The sequence below is a fragment of the Belonocnema kinseyi genome, chromosome 8, assembly GCF_010883055.1.
Source record: "Belonocnema kinseyi isolate 2016_QV_RU_SX_M_011 chromosome 8, B_treatae_v1, whole genome shotgun sequence".
Lineage (NCBI taxonomy): Eukaryota > Metazoa > Arthropoda > Insecta > Hymenoptera > Cynipidae > Belonocnema > Belonocnema kinseyi.
In genome coordinates, this window is record NC_046664.1 from 41,645,722 (window position 1) to 41,663,108 (window position 17,387).

Consider the following 17,387-nt stretch of genomic DNA (forward strand, 5'->3'; position numbering starts at 1 on the left):
AAGAAAAAAAAACGTTTTTGTAAATTTTATTCAGAATCGTCAATATTAGGTGAATCGAGTTGAAACTCAACATTTCTTTTCACAATAAGCTATATAATAAAAATTAATAATTACTTTTTAAATATGAACCCTATAAGTCTGTTTTATAGAGTCCCAATAAAACCCCATAAGTGGACAATTAAGTTTTGGAAGTGTCTTCGGGGCTAATTAATATTTTTTGCATTTTTTTCAATACAAATTTTTTCGAATACATATAATGCTACTTTCTATTGTTAGCTGGATGTTTCAATAAATTTATTAAAAAATTCATTATTATTTTTATTAATTTTCTCTTAGAATATAGTTTCTATGAATTTTTCAACTTTTCAGTTCGAACGAGACAATGATAAATTAAATTTAACATAAATGATTCTTTAAACTATTAATTATATTAATGCCAGAAACCTTGTTTTGTCTCCTAAAATTTTATACTTTTGCATTAGAATTTCGATTACAGTTAATTCAAGTTAATAAACATAATTATTTAGATAATATTCTGTTTTTTAACAGTATTCTAATTGAATAATGTTAAAAAGTTGCGGTTTTTTTAAATGCTCAAATTTTTGTCTTAATATTTTTTAAATAAAAATAATAGTATTGTAAAAATATTATTACATACAATGAAATACGTTTAAAATCATTGTTTTTTTATTTATTTCATAAAATTATGTTTAGTTGGCTGAATTTAGTTGATTTAAAGAAAGCTTCGACAAGTGAAAAAATTGTTGGATATATACTTAAAAAGCCCATTTTTCTCTTATATGGGGTTTTTTGGGACGATTCTGAAACAAATGTACAAAAACGTATTTTTTTTCTCATGAATCATTAAAAAACGCATTTTTTTATTCGAACAAGTTTTTTAGCAATATGCACGAAAATTGGAAAAAAAATTTACTTCACATCTGAAATTGGACCATTTTTTCCTGTTTTTATGGGCAAAAAAGTGTTGCTCCGTGTTTTCAAAATAAATCACTTTCTTCATTTATATTCCACATTAAACCGACAGCCCAAAAGTTAAAGGTTCCAAAGAATTGTTCACATAATTCAACTGTTAGTAAGGATTAAGATTAGTAAATAAGTGTTATAGAAATTTTTTTTATTTTCTGAAACTGAACAATATTCCTTTCATGAAATAGATATTTTTTAAATTAATAATACGAGCCAACCGTAAATAGTAGTTGATTAGAGCAAACGAATTCGTTTGATAACAATTTTGTTCTTTTTCTTGTTGAAAATTGTACTCTGTTCTACAAATATTGATGTCAAAAACTGTAGTTATTTCTTTGGAATTTTCAGAAGTTTTGCGATGCATGATCAACATATTATATATTTAACGTTTTTATACTGACTTACCGGTTTTATTGCTTTTAAATTATAATTTGTAAACTTCTATGTGCAAGAAGATTTTTTGCCCTGAAGCTAATCTAAAACGAGAAGTCCATAAAAGTTAGTGGTTAACGGAAATGTCCATATAGTTACCTAAATCGTTTTCAGAACCAAAAACCTTTCGATTGTCAATTTATTATTTTAACTTTTGATTTTCTTACATTAGCTGTATGAAATAAAAGTTTGCCCACGTGCAAGTTTCGAATTCAAACGGAATGCAAAATAATTCCACAGAATCCGCCTGAAACTGTTAAATTTAATCAGTCTAACTACTTTAAAATCCGATATTTGGATCTACGTCTTTCCATATGATCCTGCGTCTACGAAAAAAAATTCATTCGGCACAATCAGAATGAATCCGAATTATAGATAAGCTAAAGAATGAATTTACGATGAATATCGAAGGAATTTTTTAGTCCTCCCATATTAAATCGAGGGGCTAACTATTCATTGAATCTGGCATACGATATACTTTTTCCATAAAATCACTTAAAATGCTTTCGAATCTTTAAAAATATCCTAAAAGCTTTAAAATATTTTGAAATCCCTGGATAGTTCTTTAAAATTCCCTAAAATAAGTTGAAGTGGTTAAAATCCTGTGATATCTTTGATACCCATCTAAAATGCCATACAAATTTTGTAATCTCTTAAAATTCTTGGGATCTTCAGGGCGGCCGCTGGACCAGGAAACCGGGGATTTTTTGAGACCGGGGAAGACCGAGAAATGACAGTGAATTTATTTTTTTATCGGAAATTTTAGAAATATTTAGAAGAAAAATTTGTTTAAGTTCAATTTCAACTGTTTTTAAAATCATTAGTTTAATTGTAATCTTTTTCAATTATATCATTCATTTTACAATGCGTAATTCGAAAATCTTTTAATTTAAAAATTGCCCATTTTAGATTTGGTTTAATTTAAAGAATTTCAAACTGCAGTCTTGAAGACCTAAATAATTCAAAATAAAAGAGTTTCATGTTGACAATTTTTTATAAAAAAACGTTTTTATTTTATCAGCTGCAATTATAAATAAATTATTTTTTAATTTAAGCAATACCTTAAGTAGTTAGGAAGGGAACAATAATTGATTTGACAAAACGATTCTTAATCTGTTGAAAATTTAAGAATGTTCAGATTTTAACGTTAAAAATTAAACTTTTTAAATGCGAAACTTCGATTGAAACTTTATAAACTACTTTTAACTTCAAAATAACTTCACCATAATATATTTGCAATTAAAGCTTTCATTAAATTTAAAACATTGTTCCAGTCTAAGATAATCAATTTTTAATTTTTTAATTAAGATAAATAGAAATTATTAAATATTTAGCAATATTTGATTTTTCTTTTAAGACGAATAAATTCAAACCAACTATTTAAACGTAAACAATTTGAAACTGAATTGTTTGACATAGAAAGCCTTGAATCGTTAAAATTTCGAAGAGCTTGTAAACTTTGAACCTTGCAGTTTTAATTTTTCTATTAAAAAAATGTTTAATTTGTAAATGAAATGTTGAATTTTTATGTATAAATAACAATTGAACACTTATTATTTGTTGAAAAAATTCAATAATTTTAAGCGATATTTGGAAGTTTCGAAAACATTCAAAATTAATTTAAATATTAAATGATTTCAACTAATTCAACGAAGTGTGTGTACCGACAAAATTCGGCTATTCAAACCGAATTTTTGGTGCAAATATCCACAGCCTAATTTAAAACAAAATGTAGATTTTTGCTGATTTCAAACAAAAGCTTTAGAAGCATTTAATAATTGTGTAAGGCTTCAGAAGAATAAAACATTTTCTTAAGATCCCTAGCAAAATTGAAAATGATTTTTTAGTTTGAAAAATTATTTTAAGAGGATACTTAAAAAGATTTTTAAAAAAATTTCAAAATATCTAATATTTCAAGAAAATTTTTTTTAATTTGCAGGATTTTTTTTAAATTGTAGAAAAAATTCGATTCATTTTAAAAGATATTTAGAAGTACTGAAAAAATTTGGAAAAATAATTTGAAATTTGAAAAAGTTCAAAACAACTTCTATGGTGAATGAAATGAACATACTTTAACTTCTTATTTAAGAACTGTTCAGTTTAAACATTTTTAATTTTTCAATTTTTAATTATTCTAGCTGAAAATTGCTTAAAGTAATATAATTTCCAATTTTTAAAGTTCATTAATTGATTCTTTAATTTAGAGAATTGAAAATGATATTGTGTATTTATATTTTTGGAATTGAATCTGAATCTTTGAACTCTATAATTTATAAAAGTTAAAAATTATAAATTTTGCAGTTTATCTGCATTTCATTCAAAATTTTTGAATTGAAAAGTATCAGTGCCTGGTATTTTTCACGTGTAATTCACGAGTTTCACTTTAGGTGCTTTAATTTATAGTTTATTTTTTATTACTTCAAATGGAAGAATGTTTGGCTTTAGAGTTTGATTTTTTTTAAATTTATTGATCGTAATTAAAATACACGAAAAATTAAAATCTTTTGAAATCCATTACAATTTTTTTAATCTTTAAACTACTTAGAGATCATAGATCATACAAATTCGCCTAGGTCTGGTAAAATCCCTACAAATACCTTGAAATACTTTAAAATCTGTTAGAATGCCTTGAAGTCTGAAATTCTTTTAGAATCTGTTGAAATCTCTTAAAAATTTCAGAAATCCCTCAAAATATTTAAATCCTTGTAATCCGACAAAAAAGTTGCATCGTTAAAAAAAGGGGCATGGCGAGAATCCCAGGCCTGTGTAAACGAAAACTCTATTCTGAAGTAATGGCGAATCATTTGGAATGAGAATTTGTTTTAAAATAATGCAAAATTACTTGGTATGAATTTCGAATGCAAGCCGAATCTTGTGGAATGAAAATGGATTGCAAAGAAATGAAAACTTTTTTTATAATAATGCGAAAACATTTTGCAATGAATTCGGAATGGCAGCGAAACCATAGTTGGATCATTATAAAAACACAATTTTCAACATAATCATTCTGTATGAGCTTACGGAGTTCGAACGAACACAGATGGAAAGATTTTGATAATTGGAATGAAAAACTGTCTCAGATTGTTGAGGAATCAATCAGACAACGAAATCAAGTCGAAATTATCTAACAAGAAGTTTTTTTCATTTAATTTCCAGATTATAGAAAGATTTGAGGGAAATATCAATCTTCACAATGTCAGATAGATTTGAAACTGAAGAACTTCGATTGCCTGTTCCATGGGGGTTCATAGCAGCCAAAGCCTGGGGATCGCCTCAAAATTCTCCAGTCTTAGTAGTTCATGGAATGATGGACAATGCTGGTTCATTCAACAGATTAATTCCTCTTCTTCCCAAAAGATTTTACTACGTTTGTATCGATTTGCCAGGTCATGGATTATCTTCTCATTTTCAAGCGGGTATTCCTCTGGATTTTTTTAATTACGTTCTTTCTATAGAACTTACAGTTCAAGCTTTGGGTTGGAAAGATTTTATTTACCTAAGCCACAGTCTTGGCGGAATAATAGGGTCTTTTTACGTTTCTATCTACCCAGGGAGAGTGAAAAAAATGATTGCAATCGATTTAGGATTGCCAATAGATTACAGCGGAGATAAACTTCTTGCTCGTACTCAAGAAATTCTAAAAGATGGACTTAAAAATTACAATAATCCAACGAGGCTCTATACTTATGATGAGGTAATTTATGCATTGAAATACAAAAGAATGTTTTGTTTAAACACAGAAGCTGCCGAAGCAATGTTTGAACGAGCAGTTACAAAAGTTGAAGAAAAATATCATTATAATCGTGATCCAAGAATAAAGATAGGCCTTCGCCCTCTTTTTTCATTTGAACAATATTTAGATTTCTTTAAAAATATCAACGTTCCACTGTTATTTATTTTAACTTCCGTTTACAATGAATTTCCGGGAATTCGTGATATGAAGAAAGGATTTGATGTTTTGAAAAAGATTAACACTATCGAGTTTGTATTCGTCGAAGGAAATCATGATGCGCATAACAATTATCCGGAAAGAGTAGCCCCTGCTATTCAAAAGTTTTTAGATGCCAGTATTCCTAGCAAATTGTAATGATCACATTAGTTAATTAGGGAAAAGTGTTAAGTATTTTTCTAAGTAAAAACAAATCGATCGTTTACTCAACACGAACAAATGTATTTTTTTTCGGGAGCACCTAGAGAATATAATAAGATCGGGTAACTTTTTTGTATTGAGAAGAAAATAGTCTGATAAGCTTCATATTATAATGATTACATTAGTAAATTAGGCAAAAGCGATCAGTATTTTTCAAAGTACAGACAAATTCATTATTTGCTCAACACGAACAAATGTATTTTTTTTATTCTGTATTTTTTTGAGGGAACACCTAGCTAGGTGGAATTGCAAATACCAGATAGGGTAGGTTTTTTTATTGAAAAGAAAATAGTCTGATAATCTTCATATTATAATGATCAGATTCGTAAAATAGGGAAAAGCGTTATGTATTTTTCTGAGTACAATCAAATCCATTATTTACTCAACACGAACAAAGATATTTTTTATTTTTGTATTTTTTTGCAGAAACGCTTAGCGAGTATAATAAGATAGGGTAACTTTTTTATTGAAAAGAAAATAGTCTGTTAATCTTCATATCCGATTTATAGTCTGTTTTATTTAATACCGTAAGATGAATTCCAATGATACAAATGCAATAAACTTAATTTTACACATATATTATTATCTGTTGTTATAATTTTTACCGGAGATAAGAATAATTGTTTTTGCTTACTGATGGAAAAAAATTTAATTGTAATAGTTTTTCTAATATACATATAAGAATTTTTCACTTTATTTATTATATTTGTAATACCAATTATTATTATAGTATTCAAGTATGGAAGTCCTAAAAAAGATGTGCTTATTAATGAAAACAAATATTTTCAAAAATGATGGAAAATTTGTAATGCATCGCGTGATTTATTTCTAAAAAATTGTGTACATTTTTCAAAATGGATGAACCAACTTTTTTACAAAGAAAAATTTATTTAAAATTTGTTTATGCCAAAATATTCATCACAAATTTTTTTTAACTTAATGGATTTATATCATTTTCAGAGTGTAAAGTACAATAATCACTTTTTAATAGTGCCGCTGCAAAGTTATGTTATAATCTTGTATGTGAATAGAAAAATGATGAAGAAACATTAAATGGTTCTTGTGCTTTGACCGAGCAGGCTGGTTCATTCAAATCTAAAAAGGAGATAAAAATATCTTATTTCCGAATATCATTTCATTTCCAATTGTTTTTAAATTCTGAAAAGAAATAATCTAATTTTTTATAATTATGCCATATTGTGAGCGAAAAAGTCTTGAAAACCTCATCATTATAATATAATTAATCAATATTGCGCATCATACTTCCCAAGGATTTGGTAAAATATTTATTCCGCAAACAAATTTACCTATAATAATCAATAATTTTAATTTTAAGAAAACGGTGAAACTTTATTATACTTTTAAAATCTTTAAAAAAATTTAGGGCGAATTTAAACAAATTACATTGAACAGTTTTGTAAATAATTAAAGTATAAAAAACTGAAAAATAATTGATTTGACAAAATAAAATTATTTTATTTCCAAATAACAATTTAAACGATTCATCAATAAAATATTTTTAATTTAAAGTTTTAGGTCTTCCTTTATATTATTTTTTATCTTAAATTGAATAAATAAATAAATTAATATATTATTTTTATTAGTTTTCCTAGCCATTAAAAATTTCAATGTTAATTTGAGTTGAGTAAATTGAATACAAATATATGTAAAAGTAAACACTGAAACTAAATTGTTCTACATAGAAAGCTTTGAATCTGTAGAATTTCGAAGTTTTTCAACTTTTAACGTTACAATTTGAATCGTTCTGTTAAAAAAAAAAAATTTTAATTTGTGAGTGAAATTATTAAATTTTGACGTATAAATAGCAATTGAACACTTATTATTTGTGAACAAAATCTGAGTAATTTCAAGAGATATTTCATAATTTTGTAAAGATTCAAAATTAATTAAAAACTTGAAATGTCTTCAAGTAATTGAAAAGAAGTGTTTTAACATTTTTTTTAGAACTTCTAAGTACTTTTTAAAATTCACGGAATTTTTCCTGCAACTTTTGGAAAATCCTACAAATTAGAAAAAAAAATCCTTAAAATCTTCCAGTTTCTGTTTTGATCATTTTGGAAATTTCTTACATTCTTTTTAAATTTTCTGTTACAATAATTTTTGAAGCCTTTCACAATTCTTAAAAATTTTTTGGTTGAAATCTGCAAAAATCTGCATTTTGTTTTAAATTCGATTGTGGGTATTTGCACCAAAATTTCTGTACTAATAGCCCAATTTTTTCGGGTCATAAACTTTGTGTAAATGATTTGAAATCATTTTAAGTTCTAAATTTAATTTTGATATTTTTTAAACTTCTAAATATCTCTTAAGATTACTCTAATTTTTTCTACAAATAATAAGCGTTCGTATTGTTATTTATAAATTCAAATTTTAAGGATTTTTTTTAATTTGCAGGATTTTATAAAAGTTATAGGAAAAATTCAATTCATTTAGAAATATATTTGAATAATAGTTATTATAATATTATAATAAAAATTATAATAATAATTTTTTAATTTGTCTAGCTTAAAATTACTCACAAAAATATAATTTTGAGAATGTTTAAAGTTCATTGCTTGATTCTTTAATTTAGAGTATTGAAAATGTTAACGTGGATTTATATTTTTGGAATTTAATCTGAATCTTTGAACTCTATAATTTATTAAAGTTCTAAATTTTGCAGTTAATCTTCATTTCATTAAAAGGTTTTCAATTGAAAAGTGTTAATTAATTACGCAGTTCAATAATTTCGGTATTTAAGTGCGAATTTATTGCATTTCATTGATTTAATTACATCAATTCTATATTGAATTCTAACGTATTAAAATGAATTTTACTAAATTTTGCTGAATTTAAGTGATGTATATTAAATTCAAGTAAATTTATTTGAGCTCTACTACATTTTAGAGAATTTCAGGGCATTCTTTTCCATTTTACTTAATATCTCAGAATTCAATGACTTTAAATACATTTTTTGCAAATTAATATATTTATTTTAATATTTTATTAATTTTATACTAAATACCGTTGCAAATGCCTTCGAACTATTCTAAATTCCATTTATTAGTCTACTGAATTTAATTTGATGGTACTGAATTTAACACAATATTCTATTGGGTTCGAATAATTTCAGTATAATTAGTTTAGCAATTTCAAGAAATTTTATTATAAATTAATATAATTTAATTTAAAGTGGATTAAAATAAATTTAACTAATTTTTTGCATTTTACAGAATACCAGGAAATCTAGTAAATTTAACTTATATATGAAAAAAAATGCAAAGTAAATTGAATGAATTACTGATGATACCTCCCCCCACCCCAACAAAAATCGCGAATATTCTCTCTCTAGAACTCCATTCACTTTTAACATTTACAATATGAAATCGTAGGAAGTCGCTAATGACCCTGGCAATTGATGCGACCATAAACGTTCAATTAATAAAAATATGGACTCTTAAATATTTTTAAATTTCGTTAGGAAACGGTAATTAGTTACGTATCCCGTGGTTACGATACGTGGATGATATATTCCTGGAATAAATTCACTTTAAACTTCCCATATCTTTTCTTCATTTATTTGCATTACCCTATGAATAAGTATTTTTGGATACATTTTACTTACGTACTTATTACGTCGATACCTCTGTGATTGTTATAGTTGCTTTTATCTCCTTTTATCTGATATATTGGAACTATAATCGCCTGTTTGCAGTCATCACCACCGCATTTAAGAATTTCAGCGTTGATATTGTTTATACCAGCAGCCCTACCATTCTTTAAATTCTTAATTATATCCCTAACTGAGGGACATGCTCTCTCTACCCGGGTTTCTAACGAATTGTGTTATATATCGTGGTTGTTTTGCCCTATAGCTTCACCTTTTAAAAATTGCTTTAAAAAGTCTCAAAGCGTGTAGCATCCCGTCTGTACTGTATAGCATTTCGCCCTTGTTATTTCTCATTCTGGCTAACTCCGTACGTCTACTTCCTTTCATATTGACCAACGCCAATTATTTATAACACAGTTTTTTGTTACCTTCAAAATCTATTTGCCTTTTCTTCTGTTTTGATTTTATTTTTACTTCCCTTGACTAGTAGTTTTACTTTCTCTCTTTTTATCTCTGTGGTAATTCTCAAGTCTATTTCTCTCATCACTGCTGATGCCTGTGATGTTAAACATTCTTAGATACGCTTCTTACCCTTCTTTGGCTGCTGCGCAGATTTCTTCATTCCACCACCCATCATCAGACATTCTTCCTAGAATCGCAGTATCACACACTTCGCTCGCACTTCTAACAATGATGTCCTAGATTATAGCCAGTATCTGCCTATATCTTTACTGTTATTAGCGCCTCCCAAGTTGCCCTATCTATGCGCTCGTGCTCAGTATTGTATTTAGAACCCCTCATAACCCTTGTATCTTTTACCGTCAACTGGGGCTTTGCACGCTATGTTAAAATAATCTTCTGATTCCCACTTTCATTCAAACTGACCTCTTGGCTACAATATGATTCAATATCTACTCCTGACCATATTTCAGGGAAATAAAATATTTAACAATGTCAGATAAAATGAAGACTGAAGAATTTCGATTGCCTGTTCCATGGGGGTTCATAGCAGCCAAAGCCTGGGGATCTCCTCAAAATTCTCCGGTCTTGGTAGTTCATGGAATGATAGACAATGATGTTTCTTTCAACAGATTAGTTCCTCATCTTTCCAAAAGATTTTACTACGTTTGTATCGATTTGCCAGGTCATGGATTATCTTCTCATTGTCAAGTATGATTTGTTAACTTACGTTTTTTCCATAAAACTTGCAATCAAAGCCTTAGGCTGGAAAGATTTTATTTAGCTAGGTCACAGTTTTGGTGGAATAGTAGGGTCATTTTACGCTTCTATCTATCCAAAGAGAGTCAAAAAAAATTATTGCAATCGTCTTAGGATTGCCAATAAGATTCAGTGGAGGTAAACTCGTTTCTTGTGTTCAAGAAGTTCTAAAAGATGTTCTTGAAAATTGCAATAATCCTGCGAGGCTCTATTCTTATGATGATGTAATTTATGGGTTGAATTATATAAGAATGTTTTCTTTAAATCCAGAAGCTGTCGAAGCAATGTTTGAACGAGCAGTTACAAAAGTTGTAGCCCCTGCTATTCAGAAGTTTTTAAATGTCAGTATTTCTAGCAAGTTGCAATGATCACATTAGTTAATTAAGGAAAAGCATTACGTATTTTTTTAAAATAATAACAATTACATTGTCTGAACACCTGCATATTAAAATACCTCTATTAGAGTGATCGTCTAAAAGAACCACTCCGTTTTCTAAGTTGGACCCTCGACTGTATTACAGTCCGGTTTAATATATTATTTTTAAATATTTTTATTTTACGGATTTCAAGGAATTTATGGAATTCAAATAATTGAAGAAATTCGCAGAATCTTTGGAATTCACGGAGTGCACGTAAATTACAGAATTCATGGAATCACGTAAATTACGGAATTCAATGAATTTAGGGAATTCCGAGGATTCAAGGAATGAAAGCAATTCATGGGATTCACAGAATTTAAACAATTCACGGAATTCAAGCAATTAAGGGAATTCAGGCGATAAAAGGAATTAAAGCAATTGGCGGAATTCAACTAATTCACGGAATTCAAGTAATTCATGGAATTTATGGAATTCAACTAATTCATGGTATTCAAGAAGTTCAAGAAATTCTCGGAATTCCCAGAATTCAAGTGATTTAAGGAATTCAGGGAAGGCTCGGAATTAGATAAATGCACGGAATTCAAGAAATTTAAGGAAAATTTAAGAATTCCGTGCACTCCTCAAATTACGAGCATTCCCTGAATTCCGCGAATTTAGTAATTCAGTGAATTCCTTAAATTACTTGAATCCAGGGAATGCTCGTAATTTGAGGAGTGCACGGAATTCGATTAATGAACGTAATTCAAACAATTCTTGTGATTTACGAGATTCAAGGAATAAAACTCGAGGAATTCATGAAATTCCGTTAATTGCATGAATTCTGTGAATTGAGTGAATTCCTTGAATTTCGCCAATTTCTTGAGTTCTTTGAATTCCGTAAATCGTATAAATTCCGTGAATTACTTGAATTCCGTAATTTCTGTGAATTCTGTCAGTTTCTTGAATTATTTGAATTCCTTAAATGCCGTGAATTTTTTGAAATCCGTAAATTCAAAATACTTAAAAATAATATATTAAACCGGAGAGTAATAATTACTAAACCTATCTGCTGTTTGCCATGTAAGTATGCGTACAAAAAACGAGGGACAAACTCAAAAAACAGAGTGGTTCTTTTAGACTATCAGCGATAGGGTGGTTGTTTTAGACAAATAATTTTCTATTTCTTAAGGGAACCCCTAGGGAAGTAGAATTGCAAATAGTAAATAGTGTAACTTTTTATATATTGAGAAAATAGTCTGTAATACTTCATATTATTCATTAAGTGTAATAATAAAATTTGGATATAACATTCCGATGTATGATCTATTTTATTTAATGATGTAAGATGAATTTAAATGGTATAAATTCAATAAGTTAATTTTACACATTTATTATTATCTGTTGTTAGCAGAGATAAGAATAATTTGTTTGCTTATTGATGAAAAAATCAATTTTAATTGTGATAGTTTTACAAATACACATATACGAACTTCTTAGTTTATGTATTATATTTAAAATACCAATTATTATTATAATATTCAAGTAAGGCAGTTCTAAGAAATATTTGCTTATTAAAGAAACAAAAATTTCAAAGCCCGTTGCACATTTTTCAAAATGGGTAAACCAACTTTTTAGAAAGAAAAAATTGTGTACAATTTCATTATACCAAAATATGGGTCTTAAATTGTTTGTTCATAAATGGATTTATTTCATGTTTATAGTATAAAGTACAACAATATAACTTTTGAATAGTGCCGCTGCGAAGTTATTACATAATCTTGCATTTGCCGATGAAATTACTCAACACGCAATTGAACGCAATTGACATTTTCTATTTTTACATGCATAAATGCATTGCATATGTATATTAAAAATTAAAGATGACTGACCTTTAATCTCATTTGAATAGAAAAAATGTTAAAGAAGCGTCAAATGGTTCTTGTGCTTTGACCGAGCAGGCTGGTTCATCGGAATCTAAAAAAGGTGATAAAAATGATCTTATTTCTGAATATCATTTTCAATTGTTTTTATATTCTGAAAAGAAAATATCTAATTTTTTATAATTATGCCATTTTATGAGTGGAAAAGTCTCGATAACCTCATCACTATAATTAATCAATATTGCGCATGAGACTTCCCGAGAATTTGTTAAAATTTTTATTCAGAAAAAATGTACCTACGATAATCAAAACTTTTAATTTGAAGAAAACGGTAAAACTTTATTATACTTTTAAAATCTTGTACAAATTTCTGTAATTTTAAAAAGAGGACACTTTCGAACTGCAAATCACTTATAAAATGATTAATTAATTAGGAGCCAGACGCCAAATTTGATTAAAGTTTAATATCACCGATTAAGTCGAGATGTGTTGAATCAGCTTCGTCTTTTTTATCGTAATCGACATTTCTTGCAATTAGGTGCTTATATGTAATTAATTTTCTTAATTAAACTTAATACACTTAAACTTTTTAAACACTCCTGTTCATGCACGAGTTTAATAATTTCATTTTTCCTGGTGAATTTAATTAATTTATACTCTTGTCCCAAATGACATAAAATAAGCTATAAAATTTATCTTTGTGAGTTACTTATTTTTGCATACAGTGAATAAATGAATTTAATGTAAACTCATTCGAATTTTACCGAATTTATTTAAATTTGACTAAATTAAAAATAATTCTAGATGATTTTATTTAAATTTAACTAATTTCAAGGCGAATTTAAATAAATTCCAGAATTATATATTGAATTTCAATGTATTAAAATGTATTTTACTGAATCCCGGATTATTAATTAAAGTAAATTCTTTGAAATTCTGTTAAATTCAAGTTGTCTATGTTAAAAATCATTTCAAATTAATATTATTTAATTCCAAGTCATTTGAAGTGAATTCCGGAAAATCTAGGAAGATCAGCTAAGTTCGTCTAAATTCTACTGAATTTCATTGAATATTTTATTTTATACTGAATTCCACTTAATATGCTTTAAAATTATTCTCGATACCATTTAATATTCCACTAAATTCTACTGAATTCACGTAGGTTCCACTGAATTTAATTTAATTCCACTGGTTCCAATTGGATTTCAGTGACAATTTTACTGAATTTAACTTGATGGCACTGAATTGAACACAATATAATATTGAATTCAATTCATTTCATTATAATGAGTAAAGCGATTTGATTTTTTTACGTAATATAATTTAATTTAAAGCAAATTGAAGTAAATTTAGCCAATTCTTTGAATTTCACAGAATCCAAGAAATTCTAGTAAATTCAACTTATATATTAACAAAATTCAAAGTAAATTGAATGAAATACTCATGATTAAACTCTCAAAAAATGATTGATCGCGAATATTTTCTCTTTAGAACTCTATTTTTGCCATATACAATCTAAATCCCTAAATATTTTTAAATTTCGTTGGGAAACGCCCATTAGTCACGTAAGGATGATTTTTGGAATATTAGACTCCCTCCACTCACAAACAAGATTTCAAGACATTACCAAAGATTTGAAAGATTTCCAGTGATTTGAATGTGTTTCAAAAAATTTTAAGGAGCTTTAACATATTTCAAAAGGCTACAAGCTATTTTAAAGAATTATAAAATTTCTACTGAATTTATGTAGATTTCAAAGGATTACAAAGGTTTTAGGTTATTTTAGAGGATTTTAAGAGATACGGGAGAATTATGATGGATTTTAATTTATTTTAAGAGATATCAAAATATGTCACGGGATTTCAAAGGGTTTCATGTGATACTAAAGTATTTTCATGAATTTTGAAGGATATTAGGGAATTTTAATGAGATTTCGAAGATTTTGAAGGATTTAACCCATCATCTGTAAACGCTTTTCGGCACCTCCCATCCGTAAAGGTGGGTCTTTAACGCCCGGCCGTTTTTACCCTAATTAATACAGTAAAAAAATCCGAAAAAATTCATGCCAATTTTGGAAACCTTCAAACTGATATATCAATCTTAAAATGGTAGAAAAATAATTTTTTTCGTATATTTTTCGTTAATCCAATGGAGCAACTAGGCAGGAATGCAGTGATTTACTAAAAATATTGTAACTTTAAGAAAAATTAAGGTAACGTCACCTGAAAAAAGGCAAACTGAAGGTTAATAATACAATTTTAGAAAAAAAGTAGTCCTCTTTATTTCACTAAAATTAAATGCTAAAGTTTGGACAGGTAAAAAAGGCAATATATCATATGTTAGGCATTAGTATTCACACATTTTATTATCAAAAAAACGTTTCTTCATATAGTTAATCCAAATTATTTTGTCTCAAGTATGACTATTCTATTAGTGTTCACACATTTTATTATCAAGTTAAAAACAAATTAGCTAGTTAAGTTAAACGAATTAAAAGTAAAAAAAAATGTCCACTGCAAGTTTGGTATACGTCGTCTGTAAAGGCGGGTCTTTCATTAAAGATTTTAAAAAATATTTCTGGAGACTTCAAAAGATTTGCGAAAATTTTAAAGGAATTTTGTAGAATAATGCAAAACATCTTGGAATTAATTTTCAATTAAATCGCAATCATGCGAAATGAAAATTAAAACTTTATTTTGAATTACGCGAAAACATTTAGGAATTAATACGGAATGACAACGGAATCGCAGTGGAATCATTAAGAAGGACTGGATTTACAACCGAATTATTTGGAATGAGTTCGCGAACTCAGAACGAAAGAATATGAAAATATTTTTCTAATTAAACGAATGGTAAAATCAATGGTACGAAATCATGTAAATACAAATATCGGTTTTATTCGGTTCATTTGGATTCAGGCAGGTTCAAACAGATTCTAATGGATACGAATCCGAAACTTCCATCAGAGAGGGCAATATTACCCCCAAAAAAATATCTAACAAGAGGTTTCTTCATTTAATTTTCAGATTATAGAAATATTTGATGGAAATAGCATATTTAAGAATGTCAGATAAAATTGAAACTGAAGAACTTCGATTGCCTGTTCCATGGGGGTTCATAGCAGCCAAAGCCTGGGGATCTCCTCAAAATTCTCCGGTCTTGGTAGTTCATGGAATGATGGACAATGCTGGTTCTTTCAACCGATTAATTCCTCTTCTTCCCAAAAGATTTTACTACGTTTGTATCGATTTTCCAGGTCATGGATTATCTTCTCATTTTCAAGTGGGAGTTCCTCTGGATTTTTTAAATTACGTTCTTTCCATAGAACTTGCAATCAAAGCATTGGGTTGGAAAGATTTTATTTACCTAAGTCACAGTCTTGGCGGAATAATAGGGTCTTTTTACGTTTCTATCTACCCAGGGAGAGTGAAAAAAATGATTGCAATCGATTTAGATTTGCCAATAGATTACAGCGGAGATAAACTCGTTTCTCGTGTTCAAGAAGTTCAAAAAGATGCTCTTGAAAATTACAATAATCTAGAGAAACTCAACTCTTATGATGATGTAATTTATGCGTTGAAATACAAAAGAATGTTTTGTTTAAACACAGAAGCTGCCGAAGCAATGTTTGAACGAGCAGTTACGAAAGTTGGAGAAAGTTATAAATATAATCGTGATCCAAGAATGAGGAGAGGCCTTAGGCCTCTTTTGAATTTTGAACAATATTCCGTTTTTTTTAAAAAGATCAACATTCCACTATTATATATTTTAACTTCTGTTCACACTGATCTTAAATCTCCGAAAATTGGTGCTATGAAAAAAGGATTAGATGTTTTAAAAAAAATTAACTCTATCGAGTTTGTAATCGTCGAAGGAAATCATGATGTTCATAACAATAATCCGGAAAGAGTAGCCCCTATTATTAAGAAGTTTTTGGATGCCAATATCCCTAGCAAATTGTAATGATGGCATTAAATAATTATGGAAAAGTGCTAAATATTTTTTCAAGTAGGAACAAATACATTATTTATTCACTATAAATGCGAACGAATTTATTATGTAATTTTGTATTTTCTTAGGGAACACTTATCAAGGTGGAATTAAAAATGGTAAATAGGATAACTTTAATTTATTGAGAAGAAGATAGTCTTTTAATCTTCATATTATTCATGAATTTGAAAAATCCAATTTAGACAACGCCAGTGGTGTAGTTCTAAAAGAAAAAGTGGCCTGGCGGTACTTTCCATAAGCTACGTTACCAGTTTGAGGAGGATTTTTTAAACTGCTAAGTAAACTATTCCATTTTTTTTTTGTTAAAAATATATCTTTTTCAGTCAAAAGTTTAACTGTTTGGTTAAAAATTAATCTCTTTTAGTTTAAAGTTTAACTTTTTGTTTGAAAACTCACGTATTTTGTTGAAAATTATTCTTTCTTAGTAGAAATTTAACCTTCTTGGTTGAAAATTGATATTTTTCGGTTAAAAATTAAATTATTTCGTTAAAATATTAAATGTTACGTGCTTCGTTGAGAATTCATCTTTTTCTTAAAGGTTGATTATTTGACCTAAAGTTTACCTGCTTTGTAAAAAAATTAATTTTTTTATTAAGGGTTCATAATTATAGTTGAAAGTTCAACTATTTGCTTTTAAATGAACTTCTATGTTAAAAATTCTACTATTTTGTAGAAAGTTCATGTTTTTGGCTCGAAAATTTAACAATTAGGTTGGAAAATCATATTTTTGGGTTAAAAAT

General features: G+C 27.8%; 2 protein-coding genes across 7 annotated transcripts in view; one reads left to right on the forward strand and one right to left on the reverse strand.

Moving 5' to 3' along the window:
- Positions 1-17,387, forward strand: part of LOC117177809 (serine hydrolase-like protein 2) — a 32,556-nt gene that overhangs the window by 6,031 nt on the left and 9,138 nt on the right. For 2 of the 5 annotated variants that reach the window (XM_033368756.1, XM_033368755.1), the window contains exon 2: positions 15,663-17,000. The exons of 1 other annotated variant lie outside the window; for it this stretch is intronic. In XM_033368756.1, the coding sequence (XP_033224647.1) occupies positions 15,679-16,599 (921 nt within the window). In that variant the 5' untranslated portion in view covers positions 15,663-15,678 and the 3' untranslated portion in view covers positions 16,600-17,000. Of the gene's footprint in view, positions 1-4,575; positions 4,836-4,944; positions 5,114-12,665; positions 12,740-15,662; positions 17,001-17,387 lie in introns of those variants that run through there. 2 more of the 5 variants (XM_033368753.1, XM_033368752.1) reach the window with 2 other exon arrangements.
- LOC117177808 (protein arginine N-methyltransferase 9-like) overlaps positions 12,437-17,387 on the reverse strand; it is a 32,100-nt gene continuing 27,149 nt past the window's right edge. For both annotated transcript variants that reach the window (XM_033368749.1, XM_033368750.1), the window contains one exon: positions 12,437-12,730. The gene's annotated coding sequence lies outside the window, so the exon portion shown is untranslated. The remainder of the gene's footprint in view (positions 12,731-17,387) is intronic.